Source organism: Podarcis vaucheri (assembly GCF_965113315.1).
Source record: "Podarcis vaucheri genome assembly, chromosome: 6".
Classification (NCBI taxonomy): domain Eukaryota; kingdom Metazoa; phylum Chordata; class Lepidosauria; order Squamata; family Lacertidae; genus Podarcis; species Podarcis vaucheri.
Window position 1 is genome coordinate 67,739,509 of NC_138764.1, and position 21,260 is coordinate 67,760,768.

Consider the following 21,260-nt stretch of genomic DNA (forward strand, 5'->3'; position numbering starts at 1 on the left):
AACCCTGCCAATTTTGAGTCTGTTTTATTATGGTTGTTCCCATTTGGTGTGAAACACAAAATTCCACAATTTATTTGTGGAATCTAGTAAGTTGCTCCCATTCCTTGAGATGCCTGTTTTGTCTACAGTGACACATACCTTAGTTATATCCCATTTGGATTACCGAAACATGTTCCACATGGGGCTGTCTTTGAAAAGTGCTCAGAAACTTCCAACTGGCTCAAAGAGCTGCAGCCAGATTGTTGATCAGGGTTGGTTATAGAGAGCATTCAACTCCCTGTCACAACAGCTGCATGGCTACTGCTCTGTTTCCAGGAAGAATTAATAATGCTGCTTATGACATATAAATCCCTATACAGCTTAAGTCCAAGCTATCTGAAAGACCATATTTCCTCATACAAATACGCCTGGTTTTGAAATTTTATGGGGAGGCCCTTTCTCAGTCCTGCCACCCTCACAAGCATGCTTGGTAAGGATGCAGGCGAGGGGCTTCTTGGTGGCTGCTCCCAGGCTTCGGAACTGCTTCTGTAGGGAAACTAGATTGGCTCTCTCCTTGTCTTGGCAGGTGAATACTTTTTGGGAACTGACTGCTTTTAATAAAAAGTCTGGGGCTATGTTGTTTTTTATTGTAATTATTTGTATGGTTTAAAAAGAAATGTTAATGTGTTTAAAGCAACAATAGGTGCATGATATATTTTGGATTTTTCTATGTTGTCTGGTAATAGTTTCACTTATTTGCTAACTTGTTCATTTTTTAAAATGAATTTCCTGTGCAGTCCCTCCAGACATTCTTGGTGGATCTCACAACAGGACTGGAATAGTGATACAATACCATTGCAATGATACTTTCTTGTTTATTGAAACACCTTCCATTTTTTGTGATATTGTTGCTAATAATGGTAAAGCACTGTGGAGAGGGAAACTCCCCCAAATTCACAGGTCATTTTTATAGCAGTTTTTCTTTCATTGATGATTTGTTTATTGACAAATATACAAGTAGACCAGAGGTGGAGGGAAACAGAATGCACATTCTTAATAGGGCATTGGAATTGCTGTTCACCTGCTGCCCACCAATGTATCTCTCTCATCACTCCTGATTCAAAGAGATGCTAGCTAGTTAGGTGTCAATGGCAATCACATAAGCAGAATTAGTTGACATTTCTCGTTTTCCCAATAACTCTTTGATTGCTGGGAATATGTATTTTTTCAGCTGTGCAAGTGCTAATTACAGGGGGAAATAATCTGGATCCCTGGCAGGAGATGGACTAATTTTCACAACCACTAATTTTCACTGCACAGACACTACAAAAGTATTCTTCAAACAGGAAAACAGGAGAGTATTTTTAAAAATAAGCTTCATCAGAAAATATCCCATCTTTAAGGAAATAGAAATGCACAGATTCTATTTTTTAAGGAGTTTTGCTTTTTAATCTTACTTTCAGTGATTACATGTGAAAATCCACGAGTTCAAAATGGAATAGAATTAAGTGGATTAAGAGATTCCTATACTTATGGCAACAGTGTTACACTTGAATGTAAAACTGGATACTTCATGATTGGAAATCATTACATTCTCTGTGAGAAGAACGGTACTTGGGTCCCTAAAGTGCCATCCTGCAAAAAAAGTAAGACTTTGAAAAAAATCACAGGATTTACATTTATATTTTATGATTCAACAATTAGAAGCTGTTTAAACTTGGAGAAATGCTGTGTTATAAAAGAGTAAATAATGTACCATGTAGAGTTTTAAGCTGAAGTGTATATATTGACATTCTTCTCTATTATGTCTCATGTAGGGATCTTGGCCAAGTTCAGAGAACACTATTGTAAAAATGGTGCACTAATGCAGAAGGAGAGGCAGCCCAAAATCAAAAATATTTATTCAACACATTTATTTCTGGTGTCATTCAGGCACTGGGTTGGGTGATAACCCTTGTCCAGGACAAGGCAGGAGCGAAAAGGTTTCAGGGAAGTGGGATGCTCCTAGCACCAGTTTTTCACTCCTGCCTTGTAGTGAAGCAGTCAGCTATCTTCACTCCCACATTACTTCTACTTTCAGCCAGCAGCTCTTATCCTTCTACCTATTTTCCTTATATCTTCTCTGTTGTTAGCCAGTATTTACCTTTAATCTTAATGTTTGCATTGTTTTTACGTTATCTCCTTTGAACTCCAGATAAGGTCACTGAACAAAGCTGCAAGTTCAGTCAGTGAGGTTACAGACAGTAGCAGTTCATGCGACTGAGTGGAACTGCCCTCCTGATGCTGGTGTCACTGCTGATTACCTGGACGGGGTTCAAGCAGGGCAATGTTGGGGCTTTGTGTGTAGTGGTTGGAGTCCTGGACAGGGGGCAACAGGGGTGGGGAGAGGGGAGATAATTTCATCAGGCAAGCAGAAATGTGCTGACAGAGTGAACTCCTTAGCACCAGCTTGAATTCCAGCCAATATGAATTAGACAGCCAAGGAGGATGACATGAGAATGTTTCCTTCTTTCAAAGTTCTGGAACCTTCCCATGTGCATGCCTAGTATGTGCACATTCTGAAATCAGCCTTGCAAATGAATCTATTAAAATGTCTACCTTAAAAGAGAGTATATGTAGCCTCAGTGGTCACACAGATGTAGGTTATTCATTTGTGTCTGAAAAGATCACGCTTCTTCACCTGATTGCCTGTGAGCTTTCCTTACTCATCACCACAACTGATCAAGTGGTTATTTTATAAATCTGCTCTATGTGTGACTGCTCCAAAAACTTAAGAGAATTTCCAGAAAAATCAAATCTGTTTTCTCTTGTGTACTGTGGAACAAGGTTACTTGGTTTGGCCATGAAAGAATCAGTAGTAAACTGTGTTTTGTGCCTTGTCTTCTTACCACGCTCAAAAATCCAGATACATGATATTATGATTACAACTTGACTCTTACCGCAAACTTATAAAAGCAAGGCTAATATTATACAGACAATAATTTTTATCTTCTGCAGCTTTATTGTTCTTGTTACAGTTACTCCACATATTTGTGGTGCCCCAGTAGTGTCCAAAGGACATGTATATCCATTGCTATCTGAATACAATGTTGGAGATGTCATTGATGTGTACTGCAATCAAAACTACTCTTTCATTGATGAAACCACAAAGATGAGTGTGCGATGCCAAGGCTACAATCAGTGGGATCCTTTTATACCACTATGTTTGGGTATGTATAGAACCAGTTTGAGAAGCACACAAATATGTTCCTTCCTCAGTTGCTCCATACCCAAGATAGATGTTGCCCATTATTGTAAATCACGGATGGTCAATCTTCACCCCCCATCTACAGCCCTGTGAGGCTGTTCTAAAAAAAAAAAAAGTAGGTAAAAGGAGCATAATTATTTTAAGTGATGCAGTACTTAGTCTGCTATCAAGTAAACATTTTGTTTGGGATTTGAGCAGTGAGCTACATCCCTTCCCCTTGTATAATCCTGTTGGGGCAAATACCTATAGTCTCTGAATCCTCTCATTCCTCATAATGCAGGACTGGGATGGGACTAGAACAATGGCTTTTTAGCTCATGTTGGAAAGCAGAGTGCTGTGTATATTACTAGATAACTACCTTGTTGAGGTTTTTGGGTGAAGTTAAGAGAAAGTCCAGGTAATCAGCAGTGACACCAGCATCATATTGCTTTAAAGTTGGCTATCCCAAGTTTCTAATAAGACACGTCACACTCAGCTTTTCAAACATGGCCTTCCTCCCAGGAGGAAGAGGCAAGAGGGCCACTCTGATGATGAAACAGATTCAATCCCTTGCCTCAGACAGCAAATTTGGGATGCACTGAGCCTAGGGCTTGCCGATCGGAAGGTCGGCAGATCGAATCCCCATGGCAGGGTGAGCTCCCGTTGCTCGGTCCCAGCTCCTGCCAACCTAGCAGTTCGAAAGCACATCAAAGTGAAAGTAGATAAATAGGTACCACTCTGGTGGGAAGGTAAATGATGTTTCTGTGTACTGCTCTGGTTTTGCCAGAAGCGGTTTAGTTATGCTGGCTACACGATTGTGAAAAACTGTCTGTGGGCAAACGTCTGCTCCCTCAGCCAGTAAAGCGAGATGAGCGCTGCAACCCCAGAGTTGTTCACGACTGGACTTAACTGTCAGGGGTCCTTTACCTTTAATTTAGAGGGGTGAAAATGTTGGGACCATCCAAAGCTACCCTTGCAACTTTTGCCTCATGCAGTAGTGATAAAATCTGGAAAATCCATGTATTATGAGCATGTTTTCTGGAGTAGCTGCTCCAAAAGCCTACATGCCATTATGGCTGGTGTCATCTTGGAAACAATTAAGCTTCTTCCTTCCCCTGCTAAAAGCTACCATTTGGGGAAAACAGTCTGAATACATCTGTGAGAAGGGAGAGAGTGTAGAGGAGGGTGCCAGCTAGAGTGGATCCTGTTTGAATCATTTTACGTCATTAACAAGACAGGCTAAGGTCAGCTCTCCTATTAAATTTGAAGATATTTGTATACACTCTTATGCTTAAACCCTTAGTATATTCCAAATCTATATACATCAGAGAGGTTTTTTTAACCTTTTGGTGTAGAACATTATGCATCTTGCACAAGTTGCACAAGTATGATTTTTTTTGGTTTTGGAACAGACTTCCAGAATGGATTAAGTTTGAGAACCAAAGTACCACTGTACAAAGAAACAAAGCATTGCTTTATCATTTATAATAGTTATTTGTGTTTTCAGCAAAAACATCACCAGACACTTCTAAATTCTATATCCATAATGGAAGAATAACCCAAGGGGTGAAACAATACTATACCCCTGGAGATGAAATTTCTATTCAATGTAATGCTGGGTATACTTTGTTCGGGCCATCTACAATTACTTACATTGGTGGGAGTAAATGGTCACCTAATATTCCAGTTTGTAAACTGAGTAAGTATAATATTTGTGAAAATGCCAAGAGATGTTGGGGGTGCCAGTGCTTATGCCAGGTTTGGTTTCATTAGAATGAAAGTCACTGAAGACTTTTAATTATGCATATATACTAACTGAGCATAAGGAAATAAGGCTCACAACATCAGCACTCTAACCAATACTGGTTATCCATTAGGTTTCTAGAGAGGGAACCATAATGTGAGAGAGGTAGAACGCGGAGTCTCCCAAGGACCAGTATTGGAACCAGTGCTTTTAAACTTCTTCATAAATGGTCTAGCATTACGACGGAGCAGTGAGGTGACCAGGTTTGCTGGTGATACTAATTTTTTCAGGTTGTTAAAACAAAGAGAGATTGTGAAGAGCTTCAACAGGACCTCTTCAAATTGAGCTGGGTGGTAAAATGGCAAATGCAATTCAATGTAAACAAGTATAAAGTCATGCCTGCTGGGACAAAAAAAATCTCACCTATATGCTCATGGGGTCTGGACTGGAGGTCACAGTGAAGATGTGGACCCAGTATGTGGCAGCCATGAAAAAGGCTAATTCCATTCTAGGAAGCATTAGGAAAGGAATTGAAAAGAAAACTACCAGGATCATAATGGCAACATAGAAATATTTGGTGCAACCACATTTGGCATACTGTGTACAGTTCCAGTCACCTTATTTCAAAAAATATTGTAGAATTGGAAAAGGTTCAGAAGAAGGCAACCAAAATGATCAAGTGGAAGGAGCAACTCCCTTATGAAGTAAGGTTGCAATATTTTGGGACTTTTTAATTTAGAGTGAAGGCAAGTAAGAGACAACATGGTAGAATTTTATAAAAATTGACATGGAGAAATTGGATAGAGAGAAGTTTTTTCTCATTTCTCTCATAACCCTAGAACTCATAGGCTGAATGCTTGAGGATTCAGGACAGATAGTAGAAAATACTTCTTTACACAGTGTTCAGTTAAACTATGAAATTCACTCCCCTAGGCAGTGATGGCCACCAACTTGAATAGCTTTAAAAGTGGATTAGACAAATTCATGGAGGAGAGGTCTACCGATGGCTAGTTGCCACAGTGGCTATGCTCTGCCCTCGACAGTTGGCGGCAGCAATACTTCTGAACATCAGTTGCTGGCTGAAACTCTTCCTGCTTGGACATGGATACACAATTAGAAAAGGACTATGGAACTTTGTTTCAATATATGATTACGTTGGCGAGACTATTATATGCACAAAGATGGAAAGATTAATCATTATCAACAATGGAAGAATGGTTTTTAAAATTTAACTAGGGGTGCCATATATCCAGAATTTCCCAGATTGCCGGGATTTGGCTGTCAGAAACAACTTTTTTTAAAAAATAATAATTTTTATTGGTTTTTCAGATTTTATAAAGACATAACACACACAGATAAACAAAGACAAAAACATGTATAATTTCAGAAATTTTATTTTCTTAACCTTGTTCCTTGACTTCCCCCCACCCCCCTTCCTGCATCCCAATTTCCAAGATTATGTCGGCAAGTTATTATTTCTCCTCTTTACCATCTTAATATAACATTTTTATCAAAAATTTAGATTCTTTCCTAAGTTGGACTCAGTTTCCCTTCCATCGATTTCCCAATTTATATTAGATAAAAGTCATAATAACTAAACCCAAAAGTCCTAAGAGTTTTTAAAGTTCTGTTTTCTCCCTCCCTCCCATCCCCGGTTATCGTCCCTTCCCAAATACATGTCCATAATGACAGTTCTTAGCCTGGATTCCTCACGTCCGAGGCCTTCAAATCTCTTTCAGTCCCTCTCCGCCGGTCTTGTTGGTAGTCCTTTGTGTTTGTCAGCAAATCTCGAAGAAGTTCTATCCCATTCAAACCAAATTTTCTTCCCACAAGAGTATTTAAAAGCCATTGCTGCAAAAGATCCACAAACCCTTCATCTTCAGAGTGGAGGCCCCATTCATATTTTTTCTTTATTTTAAGTTCCAGTATTCCGAGTGCTCCAGGGGCCTCCTCCTTCATCTTTCGTATCTTTCGCAGATTTGTAATCCATGTGATCCAAGGGACTTCTTGTTTGTACTCCACTAGTGTAGCTTTTTGGTTGGTACTTTCCATCTGTGCTTTCTCCTCTCCTTGTTTAGTCTTAAATTCTTGAGATATCTCTTCCAATTCAGCTGTGGATTCTTTCTCATTGACATCCTCAGTACATTCCGCAGAGCTGTTTGTTCCAGAAGTCAAGGCCATAAGTTGTTTGTTCATAGTCAGACTCTGCTCTTGTAAAATTCCAACAAAATAGAACATTCTTTCTATCTCCACTAGTAACTTTCCATCCACAGCCATTGTAATGTCTCAGAGTTCCCCCTAGAGGGAATCTGGTTAGTTAGTAATCCTTTTCCAACAGCCCTCTGCCTCATTAGTTTCTTTGTTTCCAACAACTTTAATTCAATTGTATCGCATTTAGTCCAGGGGGATCTTAGATAGCAATCTTTTTTACTTTAAATTACCCGTTTGACAGCTTTGACAGCTGTCAAACTCCTTTCCTCTTCAACAGGCTCAGAGGCAGGACGCTCCCGGTCCCGGGAGGGGGGGGGGTTGCACACGACAAAAAGAAAGAATTCTAAAGTTCCACTCTTACACTCCAGCTCAAAGCTTCTTTTATCAAATCGTGAAAGTTACTGTCTTTTTAACTCACCCCAAAAGGGTAGGCTCTCCAGCTTAGATCTCCTGTTATTGCTTTAAATTTCTGAGGGGGGGTGCGGACTTCCTTTTAGCACATCCCCCGGTCGTATCAAATTCAGAGATAAATTATTTTAAAGTCCAAATTCCAATCTACTCATGGGTTGCTTCTTTTCCAGTCCGAATTTAAGGAAAAAAGTCAGCGCTCTTCAGCCATGGCACGCGGCTTCGCTCCGTTGGGATAGCGGTCTACTCCCAGCACCACGCTGCCCTCCGTACCCTCTCCACAGCCTTTAAAAAGGCTCTTCATGAGTCGGGGGGTGCTTAAGGTGCCCACCGAGTCACCAGGTCCGCAGGCATCCGCGCCTGCGGTTTTTGAGGGTCCCTGCGTCGCCGCCGCGGCAAGACCCGTCCCCAGCGGAGCCGATTCCCTCCGGAGCTCGGAGGGAATCTGCCATTAGCTGTTCGCGCCAACCCGGAAGTCCATCTGTCAGAAACAACTTTTGGGTCACTTTCTGAAAAATGGCAACCCTAAATTAATGGACCCAGCTGAGATGGCAAAATTGACATGTTTAATCAGATAAAAGTCATTGTTGACATTTACTAAATACTGGAAAGCTCTCATAGACTTTTTGCATGAAAAATAAAAATAAATAATGGATGGGGGGGTTGAAGATAAGGTTTGTTGATAGAAAGCGGTTTTGTTTGGTGTTATATTGGAATAGATGAAGTGATTATTGTTTATATATAGCGGACAGATGAAGAATGGTAAGTTCTTTAATCTCTGAACTTTATCTTTTCTATTTCCTATTGAAAACTCTTTTCTATTTATTTTTTCTTATTTCTCTATCTTTTTACTTTTTTTGTCATGTTTTTATCTTAATTTTGGACAAAAAAGATATTTGAGATCAGGTTTTGTATTTCTCTTTATAAACTAATGAAATTTATTTTTAAAAAATGAATATCAGATGCTGGAAACCACAGGAGGGGTGAGTGCTCTTGTGCTCAAATCCACCTTTTGTGATATGAGATCTATATTGAGCTCCAGTACTTCCTTTTATAATTCGTTTCTGATGTGGCTAAGTCTAAATAAGTAACCTGTCAATAATTAGTCTTTCCTCTCCTCTTTTCTAGGTATTTTCCTCAGATTGCTTATAGCTGGTATGTAATTTGTTGAATATGAATGGGGAAAATAAAAAGATTCATTATAAATGTTTGCATGCCAAGGTTTTATACCAGTTCATAGATTTTTTCACAATAGCAAAATAGAAAGTGTGGCACTCTCCAGCCAGAAATACACATTTTAAAGTTTATTTTATAAGAGAGATATAAGCCTATGCTTAACTATCACCAGCTGTGTTCACAGTCCTCCACATTTCAGAAGTTTTTCACCAGTGCTCAAATCTTTGGCCATCATTATCTAAACACAAACCTGCAAGTAACTTGTAGGTTTTGTTTTGTTTCTTTTTGAGTTACAGTTTTAAACTGCTTAGAGAGAAAATTAGTATTTTGCATACACACACACCCCAGGAACAAATAAAGTTGTGTGGAGGGCTTTTCCCCCAGCCAGAACTCAGTCCCGGCACCTTCTCCAAAAACAAATCAGAACAATTGCTCAATGAAGACTGGATTTGTAAGTATTCTGCAAGCAAATCTGCTGAGTGATGAATTAATGACCCATTAATTTTTCTTAGAGTTAACATTGGTAGGATGATTCACATAAAAGTCCTGCCTCTCACCAATCTTTGCCACTAATAGTCTAGTGATCACCAAATGTCACATTGTTGTTAACAGTACTGTATTCAATAATGAAGTACTGTTCTTTATGCCTCAGGTAACACTGGATAAAATTTCCAAAATGGCTGTTTTTAATTGTACATCAGTTTTCTTGGACTTTCATGAGCCTTTTTTCTTGTGTTCTTTTTCTTTTTTAGCATGCATAATGCCTGTAGTACTCGTGGCAAGTAAAATGGTTCATAGGAAATGTTGTTCACAAGAAAGGTAATTTTTTTCTTAATATCAAACTCCCCTTTTCCTGTTTCTTTTACATTTCTAAGGTCTACCTTATACATTAACTACACAGAAATTATCTCCATGTAGAGGAAACACTCCATGCTGTATCATCTGAACTGCAGTGCAAATTTTGTTTTTCCTATGAATGACCTGACTGGGTTGCTGATCTGAAATATGGGTATATGGGTCTTCAAATAGTAAAATGCTACTATTTGTTGTACATGGGGATATATATATTTCTATTATTTCTATTTCTATTATGGTTTGTTTCACTATATTTGAAAATCAAGAAAATGTATTTTTTTTAAATAGTAACACTTAAGGGCCACATATAACACATAGCATCTTACTGATATATCAGCATACATTGTCAAATGTGAAACCATATATTTAGCTTGCTGAGAGCATACCTTTAGGGAAACTGTTGTATAAAGTAGCTTCCCGATATGCAAAATGGTGGCAATTCAGAACCTCAGATAATTTAAAATGTGGCTGCTGGATTGCTAACTGGGATTATGTATTATATCAGTGTTTCAACAACTGCAGTGCCTGTGCCTCCAAGCCTGTTTCTAGGCTTGTTCTTCATGGGACAAGGTACCTGAAGGATTATCCTGTCTATATATGTGTCTGTCTATGCCTAATATATTATGTACAGGCACTTTTCATTTCTGAATCAGCTGAAATGTGCATAATGATGAGAGAGCCTTCTCTGGAATGACAGCTCAGCTGGCACATGCAGTGATAGAATTTCAGTACCATGTGATTTTATTTTATTTTTAATTTTCCAAAGATTTTTAATCAGATTTACCCTGACACTCCATTCCCCAGCAGCCTAATGGTAAAGAGAGAGCAAGAGAGAGAGCAAAAGACAGCAGCAACCAAAGAAGGTATTTTGTTGCCCGAGACCTTGGAAGAGTCAGTGGCAAACTTTGAGCTAAAACACCAGAAAGAAAATGGAAGGCAGCAGGAGAAGCTATTAAGTTTTAGTAAGCTTCCTATTAATACAGCCAAGGAAACAACAGATGAAGCAAACCCAACATCATCTCTGCATGAGGAGGGACCAATCAGTGAAGGCAACTGGGTAGATTCTGCTTATTTTCTCTTTCTTTTTCTTCTTGTTCTTTTGACCCTGAATACCCCTATACATGTTAAAAGACAGAGGCAGTCCTCTGCTGAGATGCTCAGCAAAGGCCACTGCACCAAATGTACAAGTAGAATTTCATAGTGCTGTATCCCACAGGAACCCTCTGTGTGAGTCTCCTTTTTCTCTTGTGGACTGAGCGTAAGACCCTTGACACTACAGGTAAGTGTTACTATGTGTATTTTTATGGCGCATATCATGCAGTAGCCCATTTTGAAATGGCAAGATTTTGACTCTATAGCCATAATCATTCTAAAAAATAAAACTATAATTGTATCAGTGAAATGTCTGACTTGGTTTCTTTAACACCAGAATCGTTTTTTGTTCATTTTTTCCCTAATGTTATATCTTTTTATTGTCATTCAGTAAATAAGCACATATGGAAGTATGACAATTCACTAATTACAATGTTCCTCAAACCTACACCTGTAATTTACACAGTTACAGTTAAGTATCTCTTTCAGATTCCACTTTTCAATGTTAAAGTAATGAATATGGAAATTCTGTAAGTGTAGCAATATATAAATTAAAGAGTAGGCATCAGCTTGAGTAGAGGTCTGTGGGCCAATTTAAACTTAGATGCAGATGCACATACTGCAATCCCAACAGTTACTTTTTGGAAGAAAAAAGCCACCTCAGAAGGGGGAAATTTAGAACAAAGATGGTTTCTTTGCCCACCACTGTTCTGCTCTAAATCAGTCTTCAGAGTTGAACACATGTGGGATGGGAGCAGAAATATGGAGCAGAGAAGCAGCAGGCTTTGGAAGAGTTAAGCTCTTCTCTGCTCTAGATCCCTCACTCTGCAAGCTGCTTTTGCTTTAAAAACAATTGCAAAACTGGAATTACCACTGAAATTTAATGACACACAGCTGTATGTGGACACCGTCCCTCTCCCTTTTGTTTTCTCACAAGGTTATAAATATTGTATTGGCTTAGACAATAAATGAAAGCTTATGTTAAGCTTCTCAACACCTGAAAATCTAAAACTGGGATGGCAAACATAGTGTCCTCCGGCTGTTCTTTGACTACAATTTTCTGAAGGTGCTCCAAGGAATCCAGTGAGGCATTTTGTGAAGTAGGGGGCCTGCTCAAGGGTGCCATGTGATCTTCATTGGTAAGCAAAAAAATATTACTAGATACTGGAAAACCTACTACGTCTTGACAGACCTCTAACCACTATTATTACTGTTACTATTACTATTATTATTACACTCATCTGTTTCTTAAATTGGTGAATTATACAAACATTTCATAAAACTGAATAATTTGCATTCTTTGTTTAGTCTCAGATAAGAACATAAGAAGTGCATTCCTATGTGAAACTGAGATCCTTGAAGTCTGGCCCTTTTCTCTAGGAGCAACTGGCTCATAAGCACAGTATAAGGATGATAGCTTTCCCCTATCTGTACTCTGCATCTGTACTCAGGATTATTCTATGGTCTCTGTACAGTCCTTCATATGGGTTCTGTGCCTGCACAGAGCAGCATCTGCAACTTTCTAGAGCAGGTTTCCCTAACTTAGTGCCCTCTAGATGCTTTGGACAGCAAGTCCCATAATCCCTGAGCATTGGTCAAGTCGGCTAGACTGATGTGAGTTGCAGTAGAAAGCTTCTAGAGGACACTAATGTGCAGGGGTGTTCTTGCAGAAGGCACTTAAAACATTTTGGTGGCAGGTCTGCTTCTAGCCCTTAATATATATCCTCAAGTGGTATGCCCCTGTCTTCCTACTTGGTTCATTATTGACCACTGCATTGGTCCCATCTTTGAAAAGTTTTTTCCCCTGTTTTATTTTATCTCTATGCAGTTCTTTTCCTTTCAAATGTTGCATTTCATTTTACCTCAGTGTTCTCTCCATGCTTTCTTAGCACACCTCAGTGCTGGTTCTCAAAGTACGTAAGCTGAGGCAGCAAACTTTGTCATTCAGATAGTTATAATTGTTTGCTTCTCTGCTTTGAAAAGGGGCAGGTGTTAGACACTTGACCCATTGTATAAATTTTACGAGACCAGCATACCAAAATACATCCACTGCCTTTGGCTTACTTTGTAAGAGCAAACTCACTCTGCTGGAGTCGCCCAATCCCCGCACCCACAAAAACTGGCTATGCAATTAAACTCTGCAGTTTTCATTTCTGTTGAATCGAGTTCACCTTCACAGGGCTCTCCAATATAATACAGTTGCAAGCACTGTAACAGTCCCCTTGAGCCTTACTATCCACTTTGGGACCGAGGTCATTGACAACTGCTACATCCCTTGAGTCTGGTCTTACTACTTTCATATTAACGGTAGTTTCAGTTCCAGACCATGCCAGGGAGGCAGCTCCTTTGACCGTGAGGCAGTGCACCTACTTAGACTAACTTGACTGCCATATTTTCAGAATGCAAGCAAGCGAAAAAAGTATCGGGGAAACAGACCAATGACTTGGGTTCTGCTGGATTTATACATAATAAAAACCTCTGTTCATTATTATTATTCTGCTGCCTGGGCTACTGTCCCTCTCAGCCAATATGGCTGTCCCTGCAGCAACTATTTGCACATTGGAGCAACATATGAGAGAGAGCTTGTCAGCTAGTTTCCATGCATGTGGTTTAACTATTGCTCCCCTTGATGTACAATCCCTTTTGGCTCAGACAAATGAGAAGGGATGTAAGGTAGATGTAATGGTTTGAAAGTTTTAACCTAATGCCACATTCTTACTCTGCAGTGTGTATCTCAGCATCAACATTATCTCTGGGAGAAATCCTCTCTCTTCTTCAAGCATCTCCTAGATGACAGGGGATGGCTCACACAACCAGCATTGCCTGGCAAAGCAAGAAATCTACACCTTTAATCATATGATGGACTGTGACTCCAGAGCCATGTAAGGCTCTGTCATTCTCTGTCATTCGTACTTGGCTTTAGAGGAGGATTTAAAAACTCCTCTGCAATGGGGCAGTAGAAACAGAGTTCAGGGTACAAAAGCTTGTACCCTTCAAAGAATTTTACCATTGCCAAGAAAGATACCTCTAGCAGATGCATGACACTTTGGGTTTTCTCTTCCTTCATAATCCCCCAAAAGTTCTAGATTGCTGTTTTTTCCAGCATCCTCCCATTTCTCATTATCAAGTCAGGCATTATTTCAACAGACCAAAAAGATGTCTGCTTTCATATCTCAATTCAACCAAAGCATTTGTGTTTCCTTCCAGACTATTGCTTTCAGTTGAGAGTTTTGGTGTTTGGCTCTTAGCCACACAGCTCACAGAATTTTCACAAAATGCAACACAATAATTGCTGCACATCTTGGTCAACAAGGCATTTCCAGCATAGCACCAGCCATCAGCATATATTGCATTCCCATGTGAGGTCCTCAGAAATCAAGTTCCACATGCCAGAGCTTCACTTGATGCCAATGTGTCACTTGAAGTTAATAGGTGCTCACTTATGTTTCATAGCTAGTTTCACCTCTTTGCCCTCTGGCGAGCTCAGACCCCATTGCTTTAACTGTCCGTCCCAAATAACTGTTGGGTGTGCTTAGGCTAGAGAAGAGACATGGTAACAGGTGACATGGTAAAACCCTGTTACGTAGATGATGCATTATCAACAAGTTCAAGGTGCAAGGAAATTTTGACTAAACATTTGGAAGAATTTCCTGATTTTACAAATAGTTTTATTCCCATATGCCCATACATTTTAGTAGTTCTGCTGTTGTAAACATAAGCACATCAGCACAGCTCATTATGATTTAGCTGTGCTACACACAGCTGCTTCTTTTAAAGTCACTTTTCATTTTAGAAACTTACCAGTGTTGTTGTGTAATATTTTGTATTGGTTTATTTTCTTTTTAGGCTTACATTGACCACTTCCTTAAAGCTACAAGGGATAAACTGTAAATTCTGAAGAGTATTTTGTACTTATGTGAATCAAATACTTTAAGGTTGAATTTGTGTTGTATATATTATTTTGCAAGAAATAAAGCATATACATGAATACAAATCTCAACATTTTAAAATGCTTATTAGACATTGTGCCACTTTGAGGCTTTTTTGCTTACATTCAATGGGTGCAAATATCAAGAGGTTTATCAGAATTCTTCAATATGTAAAATATAGTGGGTAAACTAGATAGACTGTAATCTATAGTGAAATGAAATTGTGTTCAGTTTCAACCCATTTTATACATAAGAACAAAGTATTTGCCTTGCTGCATTGGCCATCATTGCCTTTTATAGGAGTGAGTTTTATAGTTGAACTCTGCACTGTGTGGATATGTAATATAGCTGCTAGGCAGAGAACAAGATGGGGGGGGGACTGAGCAGTAGAAACTGCAGCTGGCTAATCTGCTTCAGGTGTGAGTAGATGAGTGTGAGGTTTATGAGTAATGATTAGTTTCAGGATACATTTTAACTCTAACTTAATCATGATAAATTAAAGTAAAGTAATTAAAAATGTTTTTATTGTTTTTTAAATACAGTAGTTTTTTAAAGATAGTTCTGACTTATGCTTGGGCAAATTTAAATGCAACTATCCCAGCTAAATAAAGTACAATTTGGCAGTTTTAGAACAAGGATTATACTTGCATACTCCCTACTCGCTTCAATTTTCTTTTACTGTATGCTTTTTTGTGTGCTATGACCATGTTTTGTTAAAGCCCCTGTTTCCTGTTACATCTAAACTAGGAAACAGAAGCATACTAGATTGAAAGTAGATTGCAACAGACTACAACCAATTAATGGCCATTGCATCAAAGATATGTGCAGGCAGTATTCATTCTACATGAGATGTTCACAATATTGTCATGGATTCTGTAAAGAACCACACATCTTTCTCTATAGATACTTGCTCCTTTGTAGCAGAATAGTACAACTGTGTATGTTCCCTTCAGACTGTCTTTGTGTTACTTCTGCTGTTCCTTAAAGAACAGCTGCAATGAAGTAAAGAAACCACTGTCAAGCCCATTAATCTCTACCCATCCCCTCCTACCTTCTCTTCCTTCCTGGAAAAATACAATTGTCTTTTATGTTGCTTCCATTACAGTTCCTATGGGATCTTAAAACATCCCATATGCTGGTAGCACATGCTCTCTGCCTTTTGCTTTTATTTGGCACCTCCATTTTACATGTTAGATGAATAAAAGTAATTGTTTGCATTCAGTTGAGGAAAGGCTTCAGAGGGGGAGGTGACAGAAGCAATTTGTGTCTATTTACTTGTAGAAATTCATACACTAGAAATACCATACGGCCAACAGTCCACAGACAGTGAAGTGGTGGGACAATCCTAATAGTTGTGGAGGGTTGGCTGTGGTGTAGTATGTTCATGTTAGAATATGTAACAACTCTGGATTACAAAATAAAATAGTATAAAAATGCTTTAAATAAATAAAGCTACACTGAAGGATTGTTCTAAATTATTCATAAGCCTCTCAGTGTTTCTAGTATGCTTTTCCCTTTATAGACATAGCATTTAATAATTGGTTAAAAATACTTAGAAAGCAATCCCTGTTTTACTGAAAATCAGTAAAACTTCACTCTTCAAGGATGGATAGAACTAAAATTAGAATAGATTAAAGTTTTAATGTGTCAGCTAGAAGGTACAAAGTAGCAGATTTCTACAAGGAAGGTGCTCCTCTATACAGGGACATGAACCACCGTGAATGATCAGCTACTTTGTCCGCACTAGCTACTGCAGCTGTCGCGGGCCTGGAGAGGCAGGAGACGTAACAAGGAAGTGCCTGCTCCAAAGGATCTATTAAATAGGTCGTATGGGAGCCACCTGTTAAGTCTATTTCAGGTGATAACGCGCGGGGTGGATGTGACCCGTAGAAACGTAGAGAGCGCGCGCGCGCCTCACCACCGCCGCGCAGCTCCTTCCCAACGTTCTCCCCCAACCCTCGCATGCGCAGTTGGCTCGTCGCCGGCTTCTCAGGCCAGCGCTATGCAACGGCCGTCGTGGGGGCTTCTGCGGGCTCTCTGGTTAACGGGGATATTGATACTACTGCTCCCTCAGTGGTCCCTGCCTCAGTCCGTGCGTGAGTACAAGGGAGGAAGGCGACGACAGAGCCTCTAGGGGCCGCTGAGCCTCCCTTTGCCCCTTCCGCTCGCCTTCCCGCCGTCTCCCCTCGTGCTGCCACAGGCTTCACGAAGCGCGGCGCGCGAGGGGGCGGGTCTTTCCAAGGCGCCTGAGGTAAACGCGGATGTCTCCCCCCGCCTACCGCCAGGTGGCGCCGAGGTGTCCTTCCTTGCTCAGCTGCGAGGCCCCGCCCCCCCCTCCACTGAAAGCAGAACAAATTGGGCTCCACATCCTCAGGCGACTGGCTCTGCCAGGCTGGCAATCTGCCCAGGCAGCTGCGTTTACTCCGGAGTAAGCGCGCATGGGGAAGATTATTGAGGAATAGTTTGGTTGCCTGGGGGCGGAGAGTGTTTTGGCATGTAAAAAGGCTGCATTGGTGGTGTTTTATTTTTTTAATGCGGTGTTTGGTACCCACCAATAGCTGCCAGCTGTGCAATTTACAAAACGTGTAGTTAGACTGTTGTGGAAATATAAAGTATTGTGGACTAGAGGGTAGGTATTTCATCATATTATTTACTGCTGTGTTTTAACAACTACAACAATCCCCAAAGAACCTAGAATATACTCTTTGAAATAGATACTTAATCTTGGCTCATTTTTTGTTCATGCTCAATTATTCCATATTTTCATACCAGTTTGTCACTGGCATATTGCCACAAACTATGAATGCAATAAGTTATCAGAGACATTGTCTGGCAAATCACCCAATTCACATGCCTCTTGTCAGTGAGGAAATTGATAAATTTGCTGAACCTTAATTCTTGGCAGAATTTGAGTTTCAACAGATATCAAGACAGTTGAAGTCTCCCATGACTACTGTGTATCTCCTTTTTGAATATTTTGTAATCTGCTCTAGGAAGGCATCATTCCAAGCCTTCAGTCTGGCTTGGCAATTTATAGCAGACACTCACAGTAAGGTCCCTGATTATTATTATTTATCCATATACTCAATCTGCCTTCCATGCCCGTGGATATTATTAGGATTGGTTACAAAGGCAGGGATCTTATGGCTCAAATACTTCCTACTCCTTCCTCTCAAGTTTCCTTTTCCAGATTGCAATTCCCTTTCCCTGATAACCATGCAAAGTACCTGCACCCGCGAGCCTCTTTCCCCAGTTTACGCTGCAGCAGCTGTGGCGTGCAAAGCCAAATGTGCTTGAGCTGCCTGAGCCGAAACAACAAACAAACAAACAAACAAACAAATAAATACCCCCCCAAAATGGACATTTCCTTTAAAATATAAAAATCCCCCCAGATGGGCATGTTGGCTCCCCAAAAGAGAACATGTCCAGGATTTCCCAGATGTATGACAACCCTATGGCACAGGAGCTTGTATGCCTGGCACACTTTTATACCTGCTTCCTGATGAATTAGCTCTAGTCTCCACATGGGAGACTCTGCAAAGGTAATAAAATCAGGGTACAGTGGTACCTCGGGATGCAAATGGGATCCGTTTTGGAGCCCCATTCACATCCTGAACTAAACGTAAGACGCGTCTGCAAGTGCATGAGTCGCGTTTTGCCGTTTCCGTGCATGCACATGACGTCATTTTGAGTGTCTGCGCGAGTGGCGAAACCTGTAAGTAACGTGCTCCGTTACTTCCGGGTTGCCGCAGGGCGCAACTCGAATGCGCTCAACTCGAAGCACATTCAACCCAATGACTGTATTGTGAATTTCCAGAGCTGAGACAAAATAACCATCCAGTTCATAAGTAGCCAGGACCAGTTTTCAGTTATTTATGGGGGGGTTGGGTTGGGGGGGGCGGTTGGGGTTGGGAACAAAGCGTTTTGGATGAGATGTACTTACCATGGCAGTAGTAGAGGCTTCCTTCTCTCTTTTTTTATCCCTTTTGACTTTAACACTTATGAAATGTTGCCTGTTGTGGCAGCATATTTTTGTTAACCATTTAAAAATGCTGCCTGTTGTGAGGGAGCAACCAGAACAGAGTTCTGTCTGCTGTATCCCAACTACCCTACCCTCCAAATGCTTCAATGCACCATTTCTTTCTATATAAAAATGAGATTTAAAAATGGCACTGAAGCTGAGGAAGATTTTTGAAGGGAAATAACTAATGTTCTCTGTAGCTGCACAGGAATTGGAGAGCATTCCTCCAGGCAGTCATTCTCCTCCTAGAAGGCACTGTGACAATGTTTCACAGTGCTACAACTTGCATCATCTTGCATCTTTTTTGGAGGAGAATACTGTAATGGCCAGTAGAAGGCCTCTCCAAAAAAGAGTGCCTTTACAGAGAGGCAAGAGTGCTTTTAAAATGGGATGGGGGCATTAAAAGGTAAAAACTCCCTCCCTGAAACAGGGATAGTTGTTTCCATTTGGGGACTGAACTACTGTTCCCTGAACTAGTTTTGCTCAGCCCTAAAACCAGGGAGTGAGCTCCCTCTCTCATCATTTTAGAGCTTTCCAGAAGATTCTATCTCTGTGGGTAAATTCCCATATGTATGACTCTGCAAATAACTATTTAAAGAGAAATAATTACTGCTTTCCCCCAATTTTGGTCTAATATTACAATTTTGCCTCCATTATACAAAATAAAATAGAAATTTACTTGTCATCTGGGCAGCGCAGGACCTGTATACACACTGCCCTGGGGAGGTCACTTAAGTGTTGTTAACACACTAGTTTGACTTTGCCCTTGGAGGCACACTCCATTGTCTCTCAAGATAGATGGATGTCAACCAACAACAACAACAACAACAACAACAGCAACAACAACAACAACAACAATAATTTATTATTTATACCCCGCCCATCTGGCTGGGCCTCCCCAGCCACTCTGGGCGGCTTCCATAAAAACCAAAAATACAATAAAATATCACACGTTAAAAACTTCCCTGAACAGGGCTGCCTTAAGATGTCTCCTGAATGTCAGGTAGTTGTTTATTGCTTTGACATCTGCTGGAAGGGCGTTCCACAGGGCGGGCGCCACTACCGAGAAGGCCCTCTGCCTGGTTCCCTGTAGCTTTGCTTCTCGCAATGAGGGAACCGCCAGAAGGCCCTCGGCGCTGGACCTCAGCGTCCGGGCAGAATGATGGGGGTGGAGACGCTCCTTCAGGTATACTGGACCGAGGCTGTTTAGGGCTTTAAAGGTCAGCACCAACACTTTGAATTGTGCTCGGAAACGTACTGGGAGCCAATGCAGGTCTTTCAAGACCGGTGTTATATGGTCTCGGCGGCCGCTCCCAGTCACCAGTCTAGCTGCCGCATTCTGGATTAGTTGTAGTTTCCGAGTCACCTTCAAAGGTAGCCCCACGTAGAGAGCATTGCAGTAGTCCAAGCGGGAGATAACCAGAGCATGCACCACTCTGGCGAGACAGTCCGCAGGCAGATAGGGTCTCAGCCTACGTACCAGATGGAGCTGGTAAACAGCCGCCCTGGACACAGATTTGACCTGTGCCTCCATGGACAGCTGTGAGTCCAAAATGACTCCCAGGCTGCGCACCTGGTCCTTCAGGGGCACAGTTACCCCATTCAGGACCAGGGAATCCTCCACACCTGCCCGCCTCCTGTCCCCCAAAAACAGTACTTCTGTCTTGTCAGGATTCAACCTCAATCTGTTAGCCGCCATCCATCCTCCAACCGCCTCCAGACACTCACACAGGACCTTCACTGCCTTCACTGGTTCTGATTTAAAAGAGAGGTAGAGCTGGGTATCATCCGCATACTGATGAACACCCAGCCCAAACCTCCTGATGATCTCTCCCAGCGGCCACATGTAGATGTTGAAAAGCATGGGGGAGAGGACAGAACCCTGAGGCACCCCACAAGTGAGAGCCCAGGGGTCTGAACACTCATCCCCCACCACCACTTTCTGAACACGGCCCAGGAGGAAGGAGCGGAACCACTGTATAACAGTGCCCCCAGCTCCCAACCCCTCAAGACGGTCCAGAAGGATGCTATGGTCGATGGTATCGAACGCCGCTGAGAGATCCAGCAGAACTAGGAAACAGCTCTCACCTTTGTCCCTAGCCCGCCGGAGATCATCAACCAGTGCGACCAAGGCAGTTTCAGTCCCATGATGAGGCCTGAATCCCGACTGGAAGGGATCCAAATGGTCCGCTTCTTCCAGGCGTGCCTGGAGTTGTTCGGCAACCGCTCGCTCAATCACCTTGCCCAGGAATGGAAGATTTGAGACTGGGCGATAGTTGGCCATCGTGGCCGCATCTAAAGATGGTTTTTTAAGAAGCGGTTTAATAACCGCCTCTTTCAGCGGGTCTGGGAAGGCTCCCTCACGGAGGGAAGCATTCACCACCCCACGAAGCCCATCGCCCAGTCCTTCCCGGCTAGCTTTTATAAGCCAGGATGGGCAAGGATCCAGGAGACAGGTGGTTGGTTTCACTCGTCCAAGCAGCCTGTCCACATCCTCGGAGGTAACAGATTGGAATTGATCCCACTCAACTTGACTAGACAGAACTCTAGCACTCTCCCGCCCCCGGCCCTGCTCCCACGGTGGAGTCTACTTCTTCCCGAATCTGAGCGATTTTATCT

General features: G+C 41.4%; 1 protein-coding gene across 27 annotated transcripts in view; it reads left to right on the forward strand.

Annotated features, from left to right (window-relative positions):
• LOC309535347 (C4b-binding protein alpha chain-like) overlaps nt 1-21,260 on the forward strand; it is a 59,594-nt gene that overhangs the window by 23,055 nt on the left and 15,279 nt on the right. For 5 of the 27 annotated variants that reach the window (XR_014221184.1, XR_014221192.1, XR_014221193.1 and 2 more), the window contains 6 exons: nt 1,443-1,625; nt 2,997-3,188; nt 4,713-4,904; nt 8,697-8,723; nt 9,497-9,563; nt 10,404-11,830. Coding sequence is in view for 6 of the 27 variants with exons in the window: in XM_082228374.1 (XP_082084500.1) it covers nt 1,443-1,625; nt 2,997-3,188; nt 4,713-4,904; nt 8,697-8,723; nt 9,497-9,563; nt 10,404-10,800 (1,058 nt within the window). In the remaining 21 variants the exon portion in view is untranslated. Of the gene's footprint in view, nt 1-1,442; nt 1,626-2,996; nt 3,189-4,712; nt 4,905-8,696; nt 8,724-9,496; nt 9,564-10,365; nt 14,686-21,260 lie in introns of those variants that run through there. The other 22 variants (XR_014221200.1, XR_014221201.1, XR_014221188.1 and 19 more) reach the window with 20 other exon arrangements.